At 36.8% G+C, this 16,875-nt stretch overlaps 1 protein-coding gene across 1 annotated transcript in view; it reads right to left on the bottom strand.

Moving 5' to 3' along the window:
• Positions 1-16,645, bottom strand: part of LOC110032547 — a 31,484-nt gene extending 14,839 nt beyond the window's left edge. Inside the window, exons 1-2 of the mRNA XM_020736209.1 lie at positions 16,635-16,645; positions 16,490-16,561 (exon numbers count right to left, since the gene is read on the bottom strand). Coding sequence (XP_020591868.1) covers positions 16,490-16,537 — 48 coding nt within the window. The 5' untranslated portion in view covers positions 16,538-16,561; positions 16,635-16,645. The remainder of the gene's footprint in view (positions 1-16,489; positions 16,562-16,634) is intronic.
• Between the last annotated feature and the right edge of the window lie 230 nt (positions 16,646-16,875).

Here is a 16,875-nt window from a genome sequence, read left to right as displayed (position 1 = left end):
TGTTTTTATTATGAATTCACATGCAACACCAACGGGTAACCCACAACTTGTGCCATATGTGAATATCACCAAGAAAGGCCACCCTTGCGGATCTTCATAAACTGAAACACATTGAGCAATGCCCACACAACATCATGTACAACTTGTTCATGAATGTATTTAAAGCCTAAGCCGTAATGTCAAATTGTAAACATTGCATCCAATCACAAACACCTTCAAGCTTACCCAAACTGCTAGTGTTTACAAATTGCACACCGAAACTTTCATACTTACACCTAAGAAGAAGCTAAGAGAAATTTTAAAAGCAGAAACTTCAAGAAGAAGAAGAAAATGTTGATTGATGATGATGGAAATGTTGATGATGATGGAAATGTTTACCTCCTCTACCTACGAATGAAGAAGACAGAAAAGGCTGGTTGAAGAGAAGAGGAGCAAGCGAGAGGCTAAGGCAATGCTCTACGAAGAGGAGCTTCATCTTTCAAAACCCACGCCAGGGAGGAGGAGCGCACGAAAGGCCGAGGCAAGGCTCTGTGAAGGGGCAAGCGTGGGAAGTAAAGAAGAGAAACGCAAACCTCGGGGTGAGACTTGCGGCCCGCATTAATCTATTAATTGCGACGAGATTTTCCAAACACCCCCAGACGCGTCTTCCAAAAGCTACGCGGCATTTACAAAATGGTGTCGTTGTGTTTCCGCTCCGCCAAACGCACCCTCAACTAACTGGCGACTACAAAAGTCGACCATGCTATCAAGAAATTTATTTTTATGAATACAAATGTGAAGTGAAATAATACAAATATAAAAATGGTTGAGTTGCCTATTTCAATGTGTTTACTTTTTTCAAGGAAATGAAATTCTATTTTTCGTATATATTTGTCGATTTGTCTTTACTTAGGAAATAATTATGATTATGCTTTTTCTTACAAATTTGAGAATTATCTCAACTATGGCGTTGTGGGGTTAGCTCTCGCACGACACCAAAAAGTGTGATTGGTTTTGGTTAATACTTCAAGTGGAATTATGCTCGCCCAGGGGCGCGTTCCTTGAGCAAAGTTGTTGCAATTTTGGATTTTCGCATTCATAGGAGAGCTTACAAGTCTCGACACGATTTGCATTATGAGAGTAATGCCAATTATTGTTAGTTTCAATGAGTTAGATTCTATGCATGCGTTTAGGATTCACTTGAGAGTTTTGTTCGACCTTAAGCCATTTTTATGATAAGACGAGTCTTTGGCCTTAAGAGAAAAATGCGGCCTATTGGGGGGTTTTCAACACTCCTTCAAATTTTACTTCCTTAGGTGATTCTTGACCTACTCCTGCAAGGTTTGTTATCTGAGATTTTATCGAATGCCATGACTACTTTTTGATTGTGCATGTTATATTTGATCGATAGGATAGCTTCAAATCCATGCAATGGCATGAATGAGATTTGCCCAGTCACAGTCCATGGTGTTGTTCTATGTGTCCATGGAACGGATGAAAGGAGGTCGACCCACTTCCCTTTCACTCTGGTTTTTTTTCTTATCAAATGCAAAATCAGATTGTTTGCCACTTAATGCTCATTTGTCCTTGGATGATGTACTGAGGCAAATTTTAGGTTGATTCATTGATTGAAAGAAGTTTTTTACTCTTTGATCAGTGAAGTGTGTCCTATTATTAGTGATGATTACCATATCGACAAATAAAATCAGTAAAGTTGAAATTACAAACAATTTCACCAGTAGTTTTGGCTAGTTTTTAGCTTATATCCACTTTGTGAGGTAGTCTATTGCTACCAATATGAATTTATTTTATTTTTTTGATGGGGGAATAGTCCTAGGAAAACTAACCCGCAATCAGCGAATGGTCAGGGGCTCATCATATGTTACACGTGGGAATACCTAGGTCTATAGGATAATTTTTGGCATTGTTCGCATCTCTTTGAACACTTTTCAATGTTCTGAAAATTGGCTAGAAAAAGTATAGTCTAAGAATTTGGTTCGCCGGATTTTTTCCTCTGATGTAACTTCAGCATTTGTTTGAGTGGACTACCTTATAGATTTTGGCAACTTCGTCTTCGTGCACAGATCGCAAATAGAGCGATGTCGTGAATCTTCGAAAAAGTTTCCCTTTCAAGCTAAGATATTGCGCAGCTTTGATCCTGAATCGCCTGTGTTTTTTTTTTACTTCAGTGGTGACTTTACTTGTCTTGATTAGCCTGACATATAGATCCACCCAACTTGCAACCTTCCTAGTTTCTCTGTCCAATTGCTTCATCAATTGTTGGGCACGTAAGTTTTTACGACAGTACTCCGGTGGGGCAATTGCGCTTGGATAAGAGAATTGTCAATTGGTTTTCATTCTTGAGAATATGCTCGATTTTGAAGGATTCGAGTTTTTCCATCTACATTTTCGCATGCGATAGGTATTTCACCATCATCTCTTAGCTAACTTTAAATTGTCCTTTACTTGATTGGCTATTAATTGAGAGTCGGATCATACAAGTAGGTGTCTCACACCAATCCCATGAGTGGAACATAGTCTGACAATCAAGGCTTGACACTTAACTTGATTATTAGTCGCATCAAATTTGATAGCTATCGAATGATGCAGATGATAACCGGTCGGACTCGTCAACGAGACTCTGAGCCCAGCTCCTTGTCAACTTGATGCCCGTACAAGGTCCAGGTTGAGTCACTGATTGATGTTATATCCTCTTGGTCGTCAAGTTCAAAGAAATATGCAAGAAAGCGGCTGCAACTTATGCCTTCGTTGTCATTCTTTTGGGTGGGGGGGCGTAGGAAATTTCAAAGTCACTAAATTCAGCTGCCCATTTAAGGAGTTGCTTTGAATGTTTCGGTTTGGCCAAAACATGTTTGAGGGAATTATCCATGCAAATAGTATGGGATGTGTATGGAAATACGCTCAAATTGTCACTCCCCAACAAACCCCGTGGTAGAATTAATCGTGGTGCGACAGAGGCTGACAATTTGGTCTGAGTAACTCTCACCAGCACTTGTCATGACTTTCATATTCATAACCCAAAAGGGAATGAATTAGTCTAAACAAGATCGTCGCAACATACACGATATTGCATTTCATAATTCATTCATATACATACTCGAAAATATGGAAATCATATCATCTATAATATGAAAATTATGCTAAGCTATTAAATCCAATATAATAAAAAAGCATACCCAAAACGTATATCCAAGCTCCCAAACCTATCGTGCAAAAGAAGTACAAAAACACACCAGGCTACTCGCTCCGGTACTCGTTGGCCCTACATAGAATACAACAACAAAGAATGAGCAACAACTAGCTTAGAGAAATAATCAGGGCTAACATAAGATTTTATACATGAAAAAGAAACAACGTGCAAGCTCATAAGAAACTATATATCTACACACACAAGTAAGAACATGATAGCATGGTAAAGAAAAAAAAAAAGCCGATAGTATAAAAATCAAGACTGCAATGCAGCACGTAGGTCGTAAGTATGAAATCATAAGTATAATAAAAAATATATTCATAAGCAAGTTTATAGTATATGATCATAGCAAAATCATTTCATAGAGGTCATATCATAATAATGCATTTATGTTTAATGTATAGGGCTTAACTATTTGTATGTCATTTCATCATAAGTCACCAACCTGCCCTAAAGATCATATAAAATATTAATAAAAGTTTGGTTTCCCCCAACATAGCAGTTATCAATAGTCCCCTCTAATATCCATAGTTCTCTAACATTCTGTTACAGCTTAATTTCAATGATTCCCAAAATTCCATCCATGTATAAATATAAGGAGTTAGAAATACATCTCTGAATAGAGTACTTGCAAACACTCATATAATAGTCTACCCATAACATTACTCATGATATTTTTAGAGCATAACATATGTAACATATATTTATGGATATTTCAATAAATGTATGAATCATAAATGAATACCTACAACATATCATAATATAGCATAACATCACATGTCTAGTAATGGAAGTTAACTTGCATTCATACATTTTAAGTAGGTAATTATCCACACTATGCAAGAAGTCTAAATGCATTTATGTCAAACTATAAATCATATGAAAACCTGTAGAAAATTAATTTTCTTAAATTAACACAAGATTATTTCAGCCGATCTGACGAAGCAGCTATACAAAGAGTGCCAACATGCTCATCTCGAGCTCGTCATCTCGTATAGACAACCTGAAGCTCGCAGACAACATAAGGTTTCATAAAATTAGGCTCATAACATGTATGAACCCAAATATATACTTTATTTGTCAAAACATACCTTAAAAGGGTTTTTCGGCATAAATTCATCTTTCCAAAATCACTGATTTCACTTTTCTCTCATTTCTAACACCTTAATTTTCACTTTTCCCTCGCTAGTTTTGTGTTAACACGGAAACTTTCAAATCACTTTCAACGCTTATGAATTGAGTTTGATGCCTCTGACGGTTACCGAAAAAGAAAAATGCCTGAAAAATGAGGCAAACTTCAATACGAAAGTGTGAGGAAGAAAATAAAAGCTCAAATGACATGAGAGAAGGATTCGCACTAACAGAAATTGCTCTGGAACCCTAAATGCTGAGTTAAAGCTTCCCTGTGTCGCTCAGTTCTCATGTTAACTCTCGTCCCTTGCACTGTAGCAAGTGTCGCAGGGCTCTGCTTTTGTCAAGCTGCTGTAGTCGCGTGAAGGAGAGGGAGAATCAGGATCTCGTGAGAGATAGGCGGAGGGGAGGAGTTCGAAGCTCAGGACTCCCTATTCGATCGAATTCAACGAATAAAAGGTGTGAGAGACGCGCGGTGGGGAAAAATAAGGGTACGAGGGAAGGAAATAGGATAGTTAAGCATTAATTAAGTTTATAAAACTTAAAACTTCTCAATTTTATATCTATCAATGCGTTCATTATTCATGCATGTTGCTTTATATGGAATTGAACGATTTCATGCATAGAATTTAATAAAATTATTTTGATTAAATTTTGAGATATATAAAATTTGAGGTATTTTTCAAATGTGTCGAACTTTTCAATTTTATCTCTCTCATAAAAATTTTGTCCTCGAAATTTCTAAGTTTATTGGAATCGAAATGGATAGTTTCGTAGCATATCTTTATTTTTTTCCCAAGTAAAGAATGTCTTTTTCTGAGCCTCTTAACATTAGCTGCTAAGATCTTCACAAGCTCTTCAATATATGTTTGATTTTTTTGTACTTCAATATCTTCATGTGAAATTCTTAGCTCTGAATTCGAAACTCATTTCCTTAACATTGAAATGTGAATAACATCTTGTATTTTTGACACATCTGCATGTAATGTTAATTGTAGGTGGTTGGACCGATCATTTCTATAATTTCAAAAGAATCAATATATTTGGGATAGCTTGTTTCCCTGACCAAATCTATTTGTACCTTTTCATTGACCCGACTTTCAAAAATACAAAATCTCCAATTTCAAATTCTGATGCTTTATGCTTTGGGTTGTAATATCTCTATTATCAATTATGAGCAGCTTTCAACCTATCTCTAATTAATCTGATTTTCTCTGTGACTTTATCAACCAGCTCGGGGTGTAATGTTTTGCGTTCACCAACTTCAACTCGTTTGAATGGAGTTGTGCATTTTCTTCAATACAGTGCTTCATAAGGAGTCATGTAGATGTTGGACTGATAGCTATTATTGTAAGCAAGCTCGATCATTCGAATGTGATCTTCCCAACTGCCTCCAAAGTCGACAACACAAAGCCTTAACAGACCTTTCAATACATTATTTGTTCTTTCTAATTGTCCATCGATTTGTGGATGAAATTTTGTGCTAAAATATAATTGTATACCCAAACCTTGTCGAATGCCCTTCCACAATCTGGATGTGAAACTTCTATCTCTGTTGGAAACGATAGCTTTTAGAATTTCATGCAATCTAATAATTTCTTACATACAATCTAACCTACTTTTCCATGGAATCTTTCTATCAGACTGACAAGTGAGCTGACTTTATTAATCTATCAATAATGACTCAAATATTGTCGTGACCCTGTCATGATAGAGGAAAACCCATAACAAAATTCATATCAATTTCTTCCAATTTCCATTCAAGTATCGGCAACAATGTAGTAATATGTTGGCTCTCTAATGCTCGGCTTTTATAATATGATAAGCTTAACATTTACATACATATTGAGCAACATCCTTGTTCATACCTAGCCACCAGAATGCCAACATCAAATCTTTGTACATTTTCGTACTGCTTGGATAAACTGTGTATGTTGAATGATAAATTTCATGTAGAATTTTATCTCAATTCAGAATTAGCAGGTACCCATACCTGCAGTTTATTTTTGATTACACCCTCTTCATTAACAGTCAGATCTGGCCACTTTCCAGACAGACATTGTTTCACTAGTTTCAAATATTCGTTATTATCTTTTGGAGTTGCTTTAATTTTATCAGTTAATGTTGGTTGCACTACCAATTGATGTAAATACTCACTATCTTCTGATCTTCTAACTTCTAATTGTAAAGAAACAATTTATTTAAGCAACATTGGCCTCTGAGTGATAATCCAGCTTTCACTATTGTGGATTTACAACTCAAAGCATCAGCAACAACATTTGCTTGGCCAAGAAAATACTGTATATCCATATAAAAGTATTTGATCAGCTCTAACCATCTTTGTTGCCTCAAATTTAGCTTTTTTGTGTGCAAATGCATTTCAGGCTTTGATGTTCAGTGAAGACTTCGCATTACACCGTACAAATAATATCGCCAAATCTTGAGAGAAAACACTACAGCGGCTAACTCTAACTTGTGCATCGGATAGTTCCTTTTATGTGGTTTCAATTATCTGGATGCATTGGCTATCACCTTTTTGTTCTACATTAAAACACGACCCAAACCTCTTAATGATGCATCACTATAAATCTGGAATCCTTATGTGCCTGATGGGATAGTTAAAAGTGGTGCAGTAGTTAAAATAATTCAACTCTTGAAAACTTTGCTCACAGTCTACGTTTCACTCAAACTAGACATTTTCTCATCAGCTTAGATAACAGCTTAGTTATCTGTGAAAAACCATTGACGAACCTCCTATAATATCCCGTCAAACCAAGAAAACTATGCACCTCCGTACAATTTTTTTTAGTAGGTCATTCCACAATTGCCAACTCAACATCTACTCAAATTCCCTGACCACTGATAATTTCTCTCAAAAATATAAAGTTTTGCAGCCAAATTTTACATTTTGAAAATTTTGTATATAGCTAATTCTGCCTCAGCAACTCCAAAACCATCCTCAAATGTTTGGCATGATCTTCAGCAGTTCTTGGATAAATCAGAATAACTTCAATGAAAATAATAAGAAACTGATCCACATAGGATTTGAGGATTCGATTCATTAGGTTCATGAAAATAAAAAGATCATTGGTTAAGCAAAAAAGCATAACAAAGAATTCATAATGACCATATCTGGTCTCAAAAGCTATCTTAATCATATATGTCTCATTGACTCTTACCTAATGATATCACGATCTCAGATCAATTCGGAAAAATACAATTACATCTTCTAACTGATCAAATAAATTAGTGATCCTGAGTAAATGATATTTGTTCTTGATCTACATTTTGTTCAATTCTCGGTAATCAATACATAGTCGCATTGATCCATTTTTCTTCTTGATGAACAATACTGGAGCACTTCGTGGTGAATTGCTTGACCTAATAAAACCCTATCTATCAGTTCCTACAGCTGACATTTCAATTCATGTAATTCCTTCGGAGCCATCCAGTAAGGAGATTTGAATATTGCAAATGTACTTGATTGTACATCAATACTACACTCAACTTCTTGTTCTTGTGGTAGCCCTAGCAATTCTTCAAGAAATATATCAAGAAATCCTGACATCACAGGAATATTCTTCAATTCTTGTACATCTTTATTCAACACTTCTAATTTTACCAAAAATATCAGTTCATTACTTTGCAAATACTTTCTAACTTTCACTGCACTAATAAGGGAAGATTGTGTATTTCAATCACATAAGATATAAAATGATTTTGTCACCTGGCAATTTGAGTTTCACCCATCTTTTCCAGCATTCAATTGTAGCAAAATGATTTATCAACCAATCAATTCCCAATATGACATCAAATGTCTGAGTAGGTATGATAATCAATTATGTTGGTAATTTCTTATCACGAACACAAACATGCACTACACATTTTCTACTGACATAAAACTCATTTCCCCAACGCATAAGAGCAAGAGAAAAAAGCGTAACATCAACACCTAAATTGGCAAAAAATTCATCGAAAATAAAGAAATGTGATGCACCTAAAACGAATAAAATAGTGCTAGGCTGATCTTGAATTAGAAGCGTACCAATAATCACTTCTTTAGAAACTTTGGCTTCTTGAGGAGTGATTACAAATACTTGTGCTTTTATTGGTTGTTCGGTTTTACGCTCTAAACTTTCGCCATTTATTTGCACATAATATTTTTCCAAAAATTGAGTTTTGTTGGGTCGACTACGATACAAAAATTTTCTAGGTTGTCCCTACCATTGGATTATCTGTGGTCAATTGTCTTTCTTCTTTTCTTATGAACAATTCATTTAAATGTGTCCAGACTATCCGCATTTATAACATTTTCAGGAAGCAATCAAGCACTATCCAAAGTGTTTCTTTCCAAATTTTCAAAAACTAGCTTTTCCGATTGTAGCTACTTATATTTACCTTCAGATTTAATTTTCTAACTTTGAAAGCATTCTCTTTTGCCAAAATACTTTCGCTTGCATGCCTAAGGTTGCCACTGTTGACTGAAAAATTTCAGTTTATTTTCTATTCTTCTTGCCCTTCCAATAAGTACTTTGAAATCGCAGATTTCAAATGGAACTTATACCAACACCAATTAATCTTTGAGAACCCGCAGAAATTGTGACATTTTTCTCCTGGGTACTGACATAATGAGGTGCATATCTAAAAAGAAAAGTGAATTCTACCTCATATTGCATAGCTATCTTAGATCTTTAAGTTAGATTGAAGAACTTATCTTGCAATGCTAATCTGGCAGAAGATGAAATAAACCAATCTTTAAGGACTTTAATAAACCATCCCACAGAATTTTTGGAAGAGGGGTCAACTAGGATTTTTCTCTATGCTATGTCAGCTATCACCTTTCTGCATCGCCTTCTAGCATGAAAGTATCTAGTACCACTTTTCTATTTTCCGAACAAATCATACCATTGAGATTTTTGTCCAACCTTCAGAAACCAATCACCAGCAACTGTAGTATCACTGGCACTCTAGAATGCAAGTGACTTGAAAAGCTAAAATATCTTCAAGTGTTGATCCATTTCTGCCCCAATTTCAAATTTGGACCATGTACTGGTGGAGAATATTTTGATAGTAGTCATTTTATCAACTCCTTGTGAAATTAATTGTGCCATGCCTTGTGACTCGGTAGCTCTGGGTTTCTCATTTGTCTTGTTCTTAATTTTTGCCCAAACATTTTCGGATCTTACTTCATGCTCTGCACTTTGCATACAAGACAGACCCTCAATACTTTCTGATTCATCTCTACGCATGTTCCTCTGTATTGACACAATTTATTATTTAAATGTAATTTATCATATAATATTGTGTTGTGTATGCATAATATCTTAAGTTTATGGGATAACCACCCAATATTCATCAACCAATAGCGCTGTATAAATCAATTTATATTTGATCTCATTCTTACTTCTTCTAAATCCAACACGCTTCCATTACTCTTTTCATCCAATAACCATGCTTTGAATATCACTTTTTGTCACACCCTACTAACCCCTATGGTAGGGTCAATCATGGTGCGACAGAGGCTCACAATTTGGTTAGACCAACTCTCACCGACACTCGTCCTGATTTTTATAATCAGGACCTAGTGAATGATAAACTAGTCTAACTAGATTGCCGCTACAATGTGTTTCATAATTCATTCGTATACATACTCGGAAGCATGACTATCATATCATCTAAAATATGAAAATTATACTGAGCTACTAAATCCAATATTATAAAAGTAACTACCAAAAATACATGAATAAGCCCACGAAATTATCGTGCAAAAGCTTTACGAAGACACGTCTGACTACTCACCCCAGTGCTCGTTGCCTTTACCTATAATGCAACAACAAAGAATGAGAAATGAACTCAAAGAAATAATCAGGGCTACATAAGATTTTATACATGGAAAATACACAATGTACATTCTCGTAGGAAACTATACATGTTTACATACAAATAATAACATGTTATTATGTTAGAGAAAATAAAAGAGAGCAGGTAGTATAAAAATCAACATTGCAGTATAACATGTAGGTCGTAGACATTAAATCATAAGAATGTTCAAAAGCGTGTTCATAAACATATTTATAGTATATAATCACAGCAATGTCATTTCATAGAGGTCATATCATAATAATGTCATTTGTTCAATGTATAGAGCTCAACTATTTCCTTGTCCTTTCATTATAGGTCGTCGCGGTTCCCTTACATTCGGTCACCGCCTAATCCAAATGGTTCTCAGAGTTTCGTCCCCGTATAAATATCAGAAGTCGAGTACATCTTTGCATTGCGTACTTGCAATCACTCATGTAATAATTTGCCCAAAACATTACTCGTGACATTTAAAACATAATATTTGTAGCATACATTCATGGACAATTCATATACATGTATGATTCATAAATAAATACCCGCAATATATCATAGCATAACATAGCATCACATGTATAGTAAAAAAAGTCAACTTGCATTTATACATTTTAAGTAGATAATCATCCGCAATATGCAAGAAGTTTAAATACATTTGTTTCAAATGAGAAATCATAAGAAAACCTATAGAAGATTATTTTTCTTAAATTAGCACAAGATTATTTCGCCTGACTAGATGAAGCAACACTGCGACGTGTGCCTACATGCTTGTATCGAGATTGTCGCCTCGTATAGACAACCTGGAGCTCATAGACAACATATGATTTCATAAAATTTGGCTCATAACATCAACTAAATCAAAAATGTCTTTAACCTGTCAAAACATACCACAAAAGAGCTTTTCGGCATAAATTTGTCTTTCTGAAATCACATTTTCACTTCTCTCTATCCTAACACCTTAATCTTTACTTTTGCCTCACTGATTTCATGTTAAGGCCTATACGGAAACTTTCAAATTACTTTCGACGCTTCCGACATGAGTATGACTCCTCTGACGGCTATTGAAAAGAAAATGCATGAAAAATGTGAAAAAAGCTTCAATACGAAAGTGTAGGAAAGGAAATGAAAGTCTCAAATAACGTAAGAGAAGGATTCACACTTACCGGAACCTTCAAATGTCAAGTTACAGCTTCCCTGTGCTGCTCAGCACGCCTGCTAGCTCACACCCCTTGCACTTTAGTAAAAGTCGCAGGGGCTTCTATCAAGATGTTGCAATCACGTGAAGGGGAATGAGAATCGAGATTGCGTGAGAGAAGAGAGGCGGATGGGAGGAGTTCATTTGTCCTTTGATATGGAAATGAAATGGCCAAGGCCTGTAATTCGGCCTGTTAGTTTCTATAATTTGCAAAATTGTGGGGAAAGGGCATATCTACAAGAGCTTAGACCTCAATTCGCCTTAATTCCCTTGGGTGTCAAAAGATAACCAAGGAATTTCCCGATCCCAAGTCCAACTGTGCACTTCGACAAATTCATCTTCGTGTTTTATTTTTTTAAAATTTCAACATTTTCTTTTTAAGTTTTTAATATGTTGTTCGAATGATTTAATCTTAACTAGGACATAATGTAGTCGACCCCACGTAATGCTATTAAGGCTTTGTTGTTGTTGTTGTTTAGGACATCATCAATGTAGTCCTAAATTTTTTTTTTATTATTATTATAAAAACTACATTCATCATTTATTGGTTGTCTCATATTTTTAAGCCCAAAAAACATTACATTATATCAATATATGTTATCTTTAGTAATGAGTGTTGTCTTCTCAGCTTCGGTGTGTTGCATCTTGATCTGATGATATTCAGAAAAACATCCAAGAATTTCATGACTGAGTGATGGACAACCGAGTCGACAAGCACATCGATTTACGATATGAGGTAACTATCCTTCGAGCAGTTTAAGTTAAGGCTACTAAGGTAAACTCACATTCTCCACTTGTCGTTCTATGTTGACACAATTACCACTTTAGCTGCCCATTTGGGGTAATACATTTCCGTGACATATTCCGCATCTAATAGCCTTCGCATTTTTTCATGAATTGGCTCTGCCAGCATGAGTGCTACCGATCACATCTTTTGTTTTACAAGTTAGAACCTCGAGTTGATGTTCAAATGGTGACAAGCGACATTGGCCGAAACTCTTAACTTCTCTTTAGCGAAATCAGGCAAATATAACACGATATTCCTACATCATGGCAATTAGTTCACCCTTGCACCCTGAGTCAAACGAAGTACTAAGTAGAAAAACTTTGCCAAAATTCTCTATGGCAAAGATCTGCTCATTGGACTCGTTAGTCTTCAAGCCGCTTCAACATTGGATATCTAACTACAATGCCTCTCGATCAACAGTAGTTTTAGCCCTCAAATTGCAAATGCATGATTGCTCCAAATCACCTCAAATGGTGATCACTTCTCCCCCAAAACTTCACCACGACATCATAGGTGAAAACAACAATCTTGAATGTGTTGAGGAGTCGGCCAAAAATTGTACGTTGCTAGTGAGCCGACTACGATGAAGTCAGTCAAGTTAATGAACTTTTTGTATCCTTCACCTCAAGTGATTGGAAGGACAACTCCCAGTGTTTCCTACTATTCGACCGAGAAGTCATAGTGATATGGATAAAGAAGGTAGCCGTGAGGTTTATAAATTCGTTTTATCAAAAACATAGTTATATAAAATATTAATGTAACTCCCTTGTCAATGAGGATGCTGACAATTTGATAGTTGAGGATCAAGGTCAAAACCACGATCACGTAATTTTAGGGGATCCCCTTGGTAGTTAAGTTCGTCTGAAAAGACAATTGACAACAGATGTGCGATTTGCCGTTGGGACAACATTGTCAAGCACAATTCTTCTAAGCGAAGCCTTCAGATTGGCATGAAGACAGGCCTCAATTCCATATCCACCAAGAATAGCCGAGACAACACCTACAATATGAATCTCCTAGGCACGAGTGGGTTCATTGTAGTCCTCTTCGGCTAGGGCTTTCCCTTTTCTTTGACATATTACTCCAGGTGCACAAACTCCTTCAGCATATATGCCTTTAAGTAGCTCCTCGATCAAGCTTCAAAGGCGATGACACTTCTCTATGCCATGCTCATAATCTCAGTAGTAAGCGTACAATCTTTTTTGGTCACACATATACCCACCCGCTTTCATGGGTGTGGGCTTGCGGAAATATTCCTTATTCTTGATAGTCTATATAATTTCGGTCATTGAGATCCTCAACAGAACCTGCTGGGGTGCATTATGAGTTGTGGGTGGAGACCTCCTCTCCAATTGACAATTCACCCGCCTCTCTTGATACCGAGCTCAACCTTGTAGAGGACGGATTCTTCTCTCTTGCATGTGGACCAACTCCAAGAACGGGCGAGGCCATTGCCCCTTGAACCTCGGTCACGTGACTAGTTGCATTTAGGTGTTCTGTTCTCCGACCGACTTTATAGAAGCTCATCTTCAACGAGTGTTCTTTCGGGAGTTTAGTTTGCACAAAGATGAACGTCAAATTATATCCTACTAATTATATCATAGGTAAGGGGATTGGATTTTGTTTTACATTTAATCCTGCCCTTTATAGCGGTTAATTTCTCAATATAAAATAAGTAGAAGGCATCATGGTGCATGGGTCTTTAAGGATATCTAGCCATCTTTGTTATCAAATCAGCGTTAAAGTACAGATCTTTCTGAAAATTTCCTCCAAAGTCAACCACTGTTCAATAGATCTTTGTCTTTGCATTATGTTACACTTACACATCATCATTTAGTCATTCATACTCGATCATTTATACTCGGTCGATGCATGTCAAAGTTGGCAATTTTGGGCCACTTTTGTCGTTCTAGCTTTTTGACAGGATCCTTTAGCAAGATTCGAGTTCTTGCTAGTTCACGTAGTTGCTATTAATTGTTCACAATAGGTATTTCATCTTTGTAAATATGTTGTGAAGCTTTAAGTAATAAAAAAATTAATTGCATGAATTGTAGTTTGTCAACTAAATAAAATATGCATGATATGTAAGAAGTTCTAAATGCAAATGCATAACAAATAAATTTAGTTACAAAAAGTAGAAAACTTTAGTCCCATAAAAATTGCTCCTTATTTTAGCAATTATAAATTCACCTTAGTTTTCAAGACAATTTATCAACGAGACTTTCCTCTAGGCTCGTCTCGAGCTCATCTTTTTATATGCACAGTCTTGAATCACATATTCATGATTTTGCCTCTAAAGAGCATAATGGTGGTAGGTCCTTCGACAAAATGTCTAGTCTTACTTCCTGGCATACTTAGCATGAAAGGTGTAGCCTAAGAGTCTGTTTGGGGCAGCTGCAGCTTATCTAGATAAGCATCTGATCCTGATAAGTTGTTGATCAGCAGCTACTCCGGATAAGCTAGCTGGCTATTTGGTTTGTCTGTTTAGAACATAGCTGATTTGCAGTTGTTTCTAGATAAATGATCATTATGTCCCTTATCTAGAAAAGTTGGCTTGTTGTTTAGTTTGTGCGTTTGGAAAACAGTTGATTTGCAGTTGTTTCTTAATAAATGACAATTTTGTCACTGTGCAGTTGTGTAGTTTGCAACAAAACTGTCATGACTATATATTTGATAGCTTAGAAACAAAAAAAATCACTTCATAACAGTACAAAATAAAAGATATACACCTCATTTAAGAGTGAGTATCAAAAAATCTTAAAAAATAGAAAAAAACATATTAAAATTACAATTAAAAGTATGATAATATTCATTTTAAAATGCAGAAGAAGCATGTCATGAGCGATGTTGTTCTGTAGGGATACCATCGAACCCCGATCACTATCACTAGCACCCAAGCACAAGCAACTACAACCAAAAGTAGAGACGTCGACCTCACACCCGTCTAGCCACCAACACCAATATCCAAGCACCAGCAACAACACCCAATGGTGGAGAGAAGAGACACACACACCAAGTGTACTAAAAAAAGATAAAAAGTATATAAATTCCACACACTCACCCAAGTGCCACCAACAAGCACATCACACACACACACACACATGCCACCACCAACCCACGTCACCCTCGGCCACCAACACAGCCTCCACCGCCACCAACACACACACAATCGCACACACTCAAATGCCACCAACAAGCCTCCACATGCCACCAACACAACCTCCACCACAACCAATACGCACACACTCGCCACAAACAAGCACATCACACACAGACACACGCACACACCCACGCACATGCCACCACAAACCCACAGACCCAAGCCCGTGCACAACACGCACCAAAGGCCACCAACAAGGACATCACGCACAGCCTCCAACACATCCTCCAGCCAAAGCAAACGTAGCATCGAAACAACCCTAAACAGCCTTTCAAAAAGGAGAATCGTGCAAAGCCTCATTCACCCAATTAACCTCAAAATTATCCTAAAAATGTAAAATATCTCAAAGGAATCTACAAAGAATATAGAAAACAACACATTATAGATAACTTATTGCAACCAAAAAATCCGTCAAGCAAAAAATCCTTTGCAGCCGAAAAAAATCCGCAACCGAGTATAGATCATTCATTGCAACCAAAAAATCCCGCAAAAAATATAGAAAACATCGCATTATAGATGTTCCAACCAGAAGTGAGCCAACTCACCAAGAAGTGAGCCAACTCACGAGCCAACTCACCAACAAGCAATCCAACGGGAGGCGAGGGGGAGAGGCGAGGGATGTTACCTAGGGCAAGAGCGTGATGATCAAACTACAGCAAGAGCGGTCGACCTAGAAGCAAGGGACGGTACTGCGATCAATTGACCTTGGGCAAGAAAGATCGAGCGAGGGAGGAGACTGACAGCAGAAGGGCGCGGGAGGAAATAATCCATCGCCTACTAAGGAAATGAAAACAGTGTTTCTCAATAAGCTTCCCAAACACACGAACCGAACGGTGCAGCGGCGTTTTCAAAATGCCGCCCGCACCTATAGGCTGTCCCAAACAGCTCCTAAATCTCAAGCAAGGAAAGGCAAAGCCAAAGTGGTGAATATTTGCACGATTGAAGTTAGAGGAGTGTTCAAGCTAATATACATTAAAAATAATTTGTATGATAGCTCTGTACGTCTTCCAAAGTGTTAAACATATCAATAAGGGGCAGCAATATGGGCAAGTTCCAATTCAGGCAACTGACATTTAACATTTTAATTTGAAAAATTCAAGCTTTCAATAGCAGATTTCCACAATAGCAAAATCATGAGTTACTGGAAGAGCTCAAAATATATTGAATTACCTCAAATATCAAAGAAAAGAAATTAAATAGTTGATTAGCTTCCTCCATCCCTCCAAGGAACCCACTGCAGCACTGCAAAAAAGAGTTTCTAGCAGGCACTACACGGCAGCCATGAGAATTCAACACCGAGTTATGAGAAAAAAACCTGCCAAGGATCTTAAATAGAACCCCACATTTCTCCCACAAAAAACTCATGTCAAACTCAAGAAACTGCAACATCATCAAACAACACCTCAGCAGCCATATAAATCCTTCTTTTGTGAATTGGGCTGTTGAACCAGAAGCGGCCATTGAATCAGAAGCAGAAACTCCTCCTAAAAGACCTCTTAGTAAAGCATATAAATTTTCAGACTGTCTGACCAATTCTTCAATGAGAACATTGGAAA

Source organism: Phalaenopsis equestris, unplaced genomic scaffold (assembly GCF_001263595.1).
Source record: "Phalaenopsis equestris unplaced genomic scaffold, ASM126359v1 Scaffold000969, whole genome shotgun sequence".
Classification (NCBI taxonomy): domain Eukaryota; kingdom Viridiplantae; phylum Streptophyta; class Magnoliopsida; order Asparagales; family Orchidaceae; genus Phalaenopsis; species Phalaenopsis equestris.
The sequence above is the reverse complement of the archived record's forward strand: the minus strand, read 5'-3'. Positions and strand labels throughout refer to the sequence as shown.